We start from the raw sequence: 10,910 nt of genomic DNA on the forward strand, positions 1-10,910 counted from the left end.
TTAATAACAGGTTACAAATGTGACAATTGTTTATCCTGCTGTGGCTGGAATAGCATTAGAATCTGGACTCACCAGGTAAAACCCACTTTGAACCTTACTGCAGCTCCGTTGACCTCACGTAAGGAGGTTGAAAGAGTTTGTGAGAAGTGCCAGCCCAGTTAGCGGTATAATTTGTCATGCCAAAGTATTTTCAAGCAATATTACTTCCTTATAAAAGAACACAATGTTGCAGTGATACTCTTGGAAGGTCCAGTGAGTTTAACACAAGACAGTGGTAGCCAATTCAGAAATGTCAAAAGGAAAGCAATTTTATGAAAACAAAATTATACTGGTTTTATTAAGGCATTGTATTATTAGATGAATTGCAAGACTTTAAATATCTCAAGAATATATACTAATTTACCAATTATAGACAAGATGCTTAGGGTATATTCAAATCCTAATTACAAGCAGGCCTGTTTCCAGCATGTTTTAAATAACATTTTAAGCACAGATAAAAGATTCCATTGATACAACTCACTTCACAAACCATCTGTAAATGTTTCTACTTTTTTTGTCTAGCAGAAATGCTTACTTTTGTTTATTATTAGGCATTCAATAACATGACCAGTGTGGTTTTGGTCCCAGTGATGTTTTAAAGTAGCTTAAAATATGAGGATAAGTAAGAAACAAAAGCTAAGTGCTTATTAAATACACAATGGTTAAAGACTTGCTTGGAAAAAACCAAGACCAGGGAATATGTTGTAACAAATGTCTTTCTAACTAGCTAACTGACACTTTTCAGGATAATGAAAAAATTATATAGTCCAAAAATACTAAAAGATTCCGACAGTTTCAGTCATTCAGGCAACACAAGAACACAAAATGTTTGTAGCATCTGAATTTTACCTTGAAATCAATTATCTTACTGAATTTAATGACTTTACTGTATGTGAATTTTCACTCTGATATACTTGGTTGATCATACTGCCTCCACTGTGTTGCTAACCAACGATCTGATAGAGCAGCCACTAAATACACTTTGCTGTTAATCTGCTGTTGGGATAGTAACCAAAACAAAATTTTACATTAACCTGGTTTATGACTGGACAATCACTAAAATATGATTTGAGACAGCCAATAAACAACGCTTAGATGTTATCAAGTGTATATGACATTTTCTGCCATTTGGAATACCCCCGCCCACTAAAATAGTGTTCTAAAAAAGCAGCACATAGTGGGTGAATTAGACAGAAGACATTTTCTCACTCAACAAGTTCATAAAAGAGGTTGCAGTTTGTTCTCTAGTACTGACTTAATTCTGTTGTGGAAAAAAAAAGACTATAAAAAGACTTTCTCAGTATAACAAAGTGGAAATGCCAAAAAGCCTACTTATTTTCCCTCCTGCTCTTTCTAGGAATACAAGGGAAATGAGAACAAATAAAAATGAATAAGCACAAAACAAAGAAACATTTTGAACATGGCTTCAATCCAATGCCGGCAATTTAAAAAAATGTTCTTCATCCAAAGAAGTGGAAATGTGTGCTGCAAGCGGTTAGAGAGGCTGTGAGGAAGGCCTCTCTGTGTTGGGCGGCTGATTCTTGCTGGTGTGGCTTTTGTGGCCCAGGCAAAGAGCAGCAGAGACTTTCAGCATCTGCAGGTTTAGCTGTCGCTCGACCTCTGCCTGCCACACACACAATGCAAAACATAGAGAACACTAATTCAGTACACAGCCTCCCCCCAAGACTCAACAAGCTAACACACCAGGCAAGAATCTACACAGTCTCAACCCTTCAGTCAGGGAAAGACTACAATTCCCTGACACTCTACAGCTCTGACAATTGGAAGGGTGGTTCATCACCAACTGAGACTGAAGGACATTGGCCTTTTGAGTCAGAAATGCAGGAGGGTCAAAGGTCAACAACCCAGGATTCCTAGTTCCATTAAAGCTAGAACTTGCAGATGGACTACTTGCAGAAACCTTTTTTATAATTTGGACAAATTAATAAAGCATTTGACTGATTTAGCACTCATAAAAATATGCCTTTTTGATTCTTATTTTTATTATAATCTCACTGGATTATTTTCACGTATGACCTTGTATAGTCACTGAGCATTTCCTCCTTCCTGCAGGTTTCCATGATCTGTACTGTTTCAACTCCCAAAGATGAGCCGATTGAGATTTGCTCACGGTCACTGAACGGTGCATGAAGTGCGCCAGACTCTGAAGCCGTTGTGTGGTCGTCGTCACTATTCAGCATTAAGCTAATGGTAAAGTGATGAATACTTGGATTAACATCAAATGATATTTTCTGTCACTGGGTCCCAATTTAATTCCGTTCTTCTATTAAGGCCGTTGAGGTCATGTGTTTCCAAAAGATTTTATTTTGCAAGAAAATCAATGAATCAAAGCCAAAAGCTCTTAACACATGGATTAAAAAATGAAAAGACAAACATTCAGGTTCAGAAGCTCAGAAAGAAGGACACAGGCAAAGCTGTTATTTCTAACACATTTATTAAATACAAAAACAAGCTTACAAAACAGAAAATTATGGGGTTTTGGGAAGGAGGGCATTGTTCGGGGGGGGGGCGGGGGGGGTTTGTGGGTTACAGCTAGAAATATGAACACACAGAGCAAGGTCATGCTTTTGTCCTGTAAAATTCAAACAGGCAGGGCACGACGCAGGTCTTCTAGGCCCTTCACAGCGAGCCATCACGGCAGCCATTGGAGCACCAGGCGGTCGACTGCACACACCGTCACGCTGCGGCTCAGCCGCTTCGGCAAAGGACCCAACTCTTCGCATTGACGCGTTTGCCTCGCCCACGATGCTGTACACTGACCCCCACCAATGGTGGCGGCTAAGAATTCTTCGCTAAGAGAATGACCACAGACACAATAATTCAGTCGACAAAGAAATTTCACTAAAAAAAAAAGGGTGGAGGGGGGAGCAAATGCTGTTCCCAAATAGTATCAAGTGCATCACAAGTAGGGCTTGTTAGCACTAGGATCTGGGGTTGACCGCATTAGTGGGCTTTCGAATACAGTACAGAATTTTCTAAAGTGCACCATTAGAAAACGTGCGACTAAAGGAGTAGCGCACCAGCTGGGCTCACTAGCGTCACAGCAGCGTGACACCGATGTGCAATTGGTGGGTGGGGTTAGCCAAGGACCGCCCCCAAAGCTGGATGCATGGACCGTGCCAAATGAACGAAACCTATTCGATGAACAATCTATGGGTGGCCTTTATTAGGCTCTGGTGGATTCTCGCCCCATAGTCTGTTGCTGCCGCCGTCTGCTGCCGATGGCAGCGTCCGCAGACTTTCCAGATGCAGACGGGCTCTCGATGACAGGAGCACAACTAACGGCCCAGCTACGGGTTCACCGGAACCATCTTCCAGTACGACTGCAGCATCACAGTGCCTGGGAGTGGACAGCATGCGTCGCTCCCTGCTGGCCAGGCAACAAATGTACCATTTCAATCAGACTCGCACTTACGTCAGGATCCTCAACCCTGGTCCTGGACTGCCACAGGGTATGCTGGCTTTCCTCTCACTCAGTATTCAATGGATCAACTGAAGTTGCTGATTGCACAGTAATCTCACCTCAAATGGTTTCGTGGGTTTACATTGGTTGATGATTTTAAGGCAAGTACAAAAACCAAAACACCCTCCAGCTCTCCAGGACCAGCCTTCACATGGATGTATGGCTTTTCCCAGGACTAGGCCCAAACCTCCACACTTCTGCTCACGATGTCCATTCGTGCACTAAGGTGCCTTTAAGGGATGACCAGCTGCAGAGCTTTCAGTCCTAGCATGTAGTCCCAAACTGTATTTGCGAATCACACTGGCAGCTCTGGGCCCTGTTTCACAAAGCAGAATTACTGAGTTAGCTGGATAACTGCACCGAGTAAAACCTGGAAACACTCCCAAATCTGGATCATGGACTGAATTAAAAAGGAGCTGTTCCAGGATTTACTTATCTCAGTTATCCAAGCCAACTGGGTAATCCGCCTTTGTGAAATACCCCCCTGGACCACTTGTGATGTTTACGGCTTGGGCCTTTGCCCAGAGCTACTCTGACCGCATACCAGCATCAAACTTAAACTTTCAAAGAGCGCTTACAATCATGAAGAGTGGGAATTCCGAATGAGAGACACTAACGATCGGTGAACAAAGACACGGATAGAAGAACATATCCGGCGTGGGTCGACTGCGAGGTTTCCAGGGCACTGCAGGGAAGCCTGCATCAGCAAGGGGATGGGAACTGGCCGCTTGCTTCCAATGAATGCTAAAAAAAGGATGTGGAAGGAGTTCTTTGGAAACGTTTATATTCGCAGCTAGCCTGTTTGATCATTATCAGATTCTCTTTCCACCGAGGCAATGATTCCACTAGTTTTCTGCCAATATTTTGTCAGTGGAATTCTATTTGTTCTAGAAATGTTTCTTAGAAATTTGACTTTACTTTCAACTGATGATTATTTGAGTGTCACACCACCACTAAACACTTCTGTCAAGGATAAACCAATATTGCTGGTATAAAGGGCTACAGGAAATGAATCTCCAAAACTAATTATATCTATTTATTCAGGAATAAATTGAAAAGGAAGAACTGATTTTAGATTTTTCCATTACCAGGAACACAGAAAAAACACACACTGACACAAAAGCATTGTTTTTTTTTTTGTTTTTTTTAAACTGTGTTGGTAAGCCCACTCTTATTTTCCAAATGAAAGCCCTCAATTTCCAAATTCACTCCGCTATCTCATACTTCCGTTATTAGCATTCCAACAATGAACTGAATTTGAGTTATTTTTTACCCTCTGGAGTAAGAACGGAAAACATTAGACACATTCATCAGAGGTTTCGCTAAGAGCAGCAGTAAAGGGCTCACATTCGTGTATGTGCGTGTGTGTGTGTGTGTGTGTGCGCGACCCAGCAGAGGCCGCACGTGTGAGATCTGACATGTGACGTGCGAACCATCCTTCATCCCGTTCTCACAGGATGTCCCAATCCCAATCACGCACTATTGCAAAGGAAGGAGAGCCAGCCCCAGGCAGAGACAGACCCCTCTGCACATCCAAACGGCCACGGCCGCGCCTTTTCACGCTTTCGTCTGAAAGCGCGTGAAGCTTTTTCTTTAATGCATCTCTGTTCTGCATTATTAGTAAAGCGTATTGGGACCATGATGCATGGTGATTCTGCACTTTAAATAAAAACTGATTGATTGATTGATTGAAACGCAGCTGAATTGATGACATGTAGAATCTCAGAACGGGGAACGGGGTGACGGGTGACGTCAGCCTGGGTTCTAGATCGTTACGGTCGGTGCCGCTTCCCGGCGCTGCCAGCAGCGGGCCGGCGCGGCGTCGGCGCGAACGCGTCGCTCAGCCAGCGAAGAAAGTCCTCGCACGGTCGCGACACCGCGACCGCAAATCTGAACCGCGCGTGGAGGGCACCGTTAGCTTCCTGCAGTGGCGCCGCTGGCTTTGTGTGTCATTCAGCTCAATGGACAGAGGCCTGCTGACTGGACTACATAGCTGAAGTGATCCAATATTGCAGTTTTAAAAAATTAAAAAAACACAAAAATTATAGCCTCAAGGTTGGTTACGAGTCAGTCATTACAAACACAACAGCCCCCCACCCCCCCACACCCCAAGCTTATGATTCAGGCTGGGGCCAACTTCACCATTATAATTCTACATTGGCCCCCTGGACTAACAAGGTGGCTGGCCTCAATAATCAAAGCCTTTGGTTTAGTCAGGGTGGATGAAAACTGGTTCCAGAACAGCTCAACACCAACATACATTCTACAGTAATACTAAAGCACTATCAGGATCTGAGATCTACCATACAACCTATCAGGCTACACAACCAGTGAATGTCTCGCTGTTTAGGTGTCATGATGGAAGCAACTTAGTATATTCTCTTGAAGGCACACACATAAGGGGAGCTTTCCTGATGACTACATTCAGAAACACCGTTTCCATCTCAAACAGCGAAGAACAGCTATAAGTGCTTGAATATAATACTTATGCATTGAAATGAAATAGAACAGTAAAAACATTTCTGGAATACCAAAAACAAAAAAAAAACAAAACAAAAAAAAACACTTTACACTCTAAAGTGAAGGCGGGGCAAATTAAAGTTGCACCACTGTTCTGCCTCAGATGTAAGCGCGAGATTTATCTCTTATTTGCAGCTTTACATTATACTGGGTATCAATGGATTGAAGAACCATTTACAGGTCTGACTGCAGTCACTGACGTGGATGAATCAATACCTTAATTAAGTGACTTAGCGCAATAGCACCCATTGCCAGTTAATGTTACAATTCCAATTTACCGAATTTCATTACCATTGAAAAGCAAGTTAATATATTCCATATTACTCCATTATTTATTATTTATGTTCGTATTTATTCCAAATACCTTTGGTCCCAGTGTACTACCCGAGTTACCACCAGTGCAGACTAATCAGTAACAAAATAAAACAACGCAGCCAAAGGAGCTCTTGCTGTATATCAGGGGTGGCCAACCTTGGTTCTGTGGAGCCACAGTGACTGCTGGTTTTTGTTTTCACCTTAAATGCAACAACCACGCAGACCAAAGAAACCAATTAAGTGCAGAGTGACAACAAAACCCAGCATCCCCTCTGGCTCTCCAGGGCCTGTGGTCTATGTGAACTCGAACTTCTTAAATGGCTGGACAACTGGAGCGGAGGACAGGGCAGGTTTATTGAATATTAAGCTCATCCAGCATGTACAAACGGTACAACAATAACGCCCGTTCATCAAGTCAAGAGCGTTTTGGATGTACGCGCCTACCAGAGGCTTGATCGTAATCTCAGAAAACATACAAAAATATATTCAACGACGCCGGAAACGGAACAGACCAGGAAACGCTGAACAAAGGATCCCCCACCGTAAGAGTCCCCCCACGCCGTTTATCTACGGGTCACGCTTTTTCATCTTCTGCGTGGGACGGGTAAATCGAAAGCCCGGAGCGGACACGAGCAGGAGCAGGAGCAGGAGCAACCTGCCGGCCTTCGCCACGACATCGCATGACCGGCGAAATCGCTCGGCTGTCCAATCAGCAGGCTGCGAGCGTCGCAAGCGCTGCCTCCAGTCATGGACTGAAGATGAATCAGGGCATTCTGCGTCCGCACGGGCTTTAGGGACATGGATAAAAACACACCCCCCACCCCCCCACACCATAGAGTTCAGCTCCACGATGCCTATGAAACCACAGGCACCTGACGCCTGTTAACATTTGGGAGACACCGCAACCTGCGCCCAAAAAAAAAAACCTGAGATGTTATAGACTTGGAACCTCAAACTGAATCATGGTTCCGTCTAGTGCGCTGTTGGACTCCAGACCTCGAGGAAAAACCCATTCTGATTATGCACACACCGCCAGCACCGCGTACAACACACCATCGTTCAGGTACCGGCGCAAGAAAAAAAAAAAAAAGAAGTAGAAAAAGAAAAAAAAAGAGGAAGTAGAAGAAATGAAAGGAAAGAAAAACCCAGTCTGTGCGCGATAGAATCTCAGGAGCCGCTCTACTGGGAGGAGAAGATTCTCCAGCACACGTACAATCCGACGGCTACCAGCGCGCCGGCCCCGGCACGCAAGAGAACGGGTTTCCAGTACAGCCACCTTTTTCTCCTCCTCTCCGAGTCGCTCAGTCTCTGCTTCATCTCCTGGATCTTCTGCGCCGTGCCCGCGATCCTCTCCTCCCTGTGGCGCTTCCGAACGCTGCGGGGGGGAAGAGCAAAGGCGGCGCGCGGTCAGATCGCGCTGTCGCCGCGTCCAATAGGAACGGGCGATGCACCGCCGAGATAATTATCGAACGCGGTAACGGTCGCGGCCACCGTGTGGTGCCTTGCCTTGCCTTTCATCTTTCCCTTTTTAATTAGGCCTTAAGCGGTTAGTAAGCAACCAAACTGAAGAGGCTGCTTGAAAAGCTTTGGGGGAAAAAAAAAGCACAACCACTGATATCTGTTGGATTTTGATGAGATCAAATCAGCACCGAGGTCTACAGCTTCCATGCGAACATGTGACGTGTTTCCGTCGATCACGTGAAGCTACGAGGCCTTGCTGCTGATTGGCTGTCTTATGGTCACCCAATGGGAAACAGTGGTGATGTTCCAGAAGAATTTCACATGGCCTCTGAAGGCTGTGTGGCTGCTTACTACAGCATCAGGTATATTTAAAGAGAAAAAGACAGGAAAGGCCATACACCACATGGTGGCTACGACTGTCATTGCATTCTATAATTACCGTTTCAATATACCGCCCATCCTTAGCGTACAGTGCTGGGGTGTCACACTCCAATCCTGGAGGGCTGCACTGTCTGCAGGTACTTGTGATATCAGCCAATTAAGGCCTTGAGAACAAGGTGTGTGGACTCTTTAGCCAATCAATGACTTGAATGAATCACTTGTGTTGAAACGCATGAAAAAGCCGCAGACACTGTCGCCCCCCTACACTGGAGTTTGACAGCCTGGTATAGGGCCCGGCGGTGTCGGTAGGATACTTACCCTCCCTTGCCCTCGTCGAAGTCCTGCTCTTTCCCGGCCACGCCCGTCACCGCCGTCCTCTCGTGGTTGGGCTCGGCGTCCAGCTCGGCGTCCAGCGCGGCGTGGGGCACTCTGTTCCCGTTGAGCTTGTCCGTGGGCCTCTTGGGGGGCTGAGGGGGCAGGGCCAGGGCCGGCTCCCGGTCCTCCCTGGAGAGCTTCTGCCATTGTGTCTGTACGCAGGAAACGCAACACCACCGGCCTTAACCGCCTGCCTGCTCCCAGAGCGCCTGCAGTTCTCAGGCACAACCAGCAGGGGGTGGAACTTCCAGCGGTCAGAAAGTAAAAGTCCTGCCGCGTGTTTCTTCCACCCACGAACTCAGCCAGCTGATCTCACTTATTAGCTCTACCTCCTGGCTAAAGAATTGGGCAAATGAGAAAATACAGGCGATTGGAATAAAATACTGGGGAGGACTTTCACTTTCTGAACCTGGATTTTCCACTTCTGACAACCAGTGACATTCGGCTAGTCAGCCTGCTCCACTACCACATAACAGTCATCCCATTTTGCCCACCGTGACTGGAGCCTCTGCTATCCGGACACAATGCCACAATCGGTCATTAATTCCATTGAGTTTCTTTCCTGCGATTAGCGCCAGCGGAAACTGACTGCTAACGTGAGCCCCTCTCCCCAAAAGCACTCCCTCGCCACAACGGTACCTGGACAGAGTCATCTCCCAGGATGCACTTGGCTCCCTCGATGACAGCCATGTAGGAGAAGCGGAGCTGGTCCGGCGTTTGGATCAGCCCCATGCGGTACTGCCTCATGTCGAGCAGCACCTTCTGAATGTCCACAGAGGAGGGGTCTTTCCTCTTGTCCATCTAAATGGATTTAACCAATCAGGGATTTAACCAAGCAGTAGAAAAAAAACGCAGCGACTCTACTGTATCTCCTGGACATCCTGGAATCAACCAGACCCACTTCATATGCAACTTCCCATATAAGGGCGTGCCTTCAACGCAGCACAGCCTTGAGGAGCAGTTTGCATGCGTGGTCTGGAGCTTAGCGTGTGCACATTTTCAGGCCGTGTCTGAACTTAATGAACGACAATGATTTGTGTACATGCAATTTATGATCTAATTTATTTGCATGAATGTTTTCTAAATAGGGAGTATTAAAAAAAAACATACATTATTGCAAGTAGCCAACTTGAAACAAGGCAAGAACTTAAAGAGTCATCCCATAAATCAGAACAGGAGGCGGGGCTTACCAGGACAAGGCAGGAGTCCACCAGTGAGAATGTCCCCGAGCGACCAATCCCGGCGCTGCAGTGAACCACCGCAGGCCCGTGCTCAGTGGCCAGGCTGCCGGACTCTCGCACCTCGTACAGGAAGTTGAGGAAGGAGGCGGGGGACTCCGGGACCCCGAAGTCCGGCCACGTGGTGTAATGAAAGTGAAAGATCTCTCTGGACTCCCCTGTCTGAGGACACCAACGCCACAGGGCCCGGTCAGAAAGGGCCAAAGGCTCGGAGCTCGTCATTTCCATCTCTAAAATTAGATTCTGCTCATGGTCACCAGCTCACAATCGATGCATAATTAAATAAAAGCCCCGGTCTAATTTTGATGAAATGGGTGGCCTCTCAAGAGAGTTTAAACTAACCGTAGGTCCAATTTGATGTACTGCTTATGGGAACACGGCCATTACGTCATTTTTTCAGTTATTTATTTTTGCCTTCAGACGAAGGAGGAAAAAATAAAATGGCTGCCAGACGCTGGGCCCAGGTGCTAAAGGAACAGGACGTTCGCGCGAGGGGAAGACCACTCACGCTGGTGTTGTGCAGCCGCAGCACCCGCGACGTGTAGTAGGACTTGACGTCTTCCGAAAGCAGCGTCACGACGAAGTGCGTGTCCCTGAAGGACGTTTCCCGCTCTTCCTGTGTCGGCCAGTACTGCGCGCACTTTTCCTGCGGGCCGGAGGAAAACAAAGGGGAAGGATGAACCCTCGCGCAAACACAGGAGACGGCTCCAGCCAGTTCGTCAAGCTGCAGTTACAAATGACCTTTCACAAAACGTCTGACTGAATGTCGGCCAGCTGGAACACGCTCGTAAAATAATGGACAAATTGCATGACCGCTCTTCACTCCTGAAAAGGAAAGACCGAAACATTTCCAGTGCAAGAAAATCATTCCTTTATCATTACTGATGCGCATACTGAGCCAGTTAGATTGTCTGTGTAGAGGTGCTGCTTAAATCGGTTCCGGTTTGTGTCTTTTTCATTCCCTGAAACAATTTCTGACCCTGATTCATTCTTCTCTCACGCTTCCCGATTCGGAATGACCAATTACAACCGAAGGTCCATCTGATAGCTGTCATTTCCTGTGTTCCTGTGAATCTGGGGAGAGCGAGTGCGAGCTG

General features: G+C 46.3%; 1 protein-coding gene across 2 annotated transcripts in view; it reads right to left on the bottom strand.

Moving 5' to 3' along the window:
- Positions 1–307: 307 nt before the first annotated feature.
- Positions 308–10,910, bottom strand: part of LOC135239810 (tyrosine-protein phosphatase non-receptor type 2-like) — an 18,297-nt gene continuing 7,694 nt past the window's right edge. The window contains exons 5-10 of one of the 2 annotated variants that reach the window (XM_064308787.1): positions 10,322–10,459; positions 9,766–9,975; positions 9,215–9,376; positions 8,519–8,727; positions 7,635–7,733; positions 308–1,663 (exon numbers count right to left, since the gene is read on the bottom strand). In XM_064308787.1, the coding sequence (XP_064164857.1) occupies positions 1,642–1,663; positions 7,635–7,733; positions 8,519–8,727; positions 9,215–9,376; positions 9,766–9,975; positions 10,322–10,459 (840 nt within the window). In that variant the 3' untranslated portion in view covers positions 308–1,641. Of the gene's footprint in view, positions 1,664–4,648; positions 7,734–8,518; positions 8,728–9,214; positions 9,377–9,765; positions 9,976–10,321; positions 10,460–10,910 lie in introns of those variants that run through there. The other variant, XM_064308779.1, reaches the window with a different exon arrangement.

This window comes from Anguilla rostrata, chromosome 1 (genome assembly GCF_018555375.3).
Source record: "Anguilla rostrata isolate EN2019 chromosome 1, ASM1855537v3, whole genome shotgun sequence".
NCBI classification, from domain to species: domain Eukaryota; kingdom Metazoa; phylum Chordata; class Actinopteri; order Anguilliformes; family Anguillidae; genus Anguilla; species Anguilla rostrata.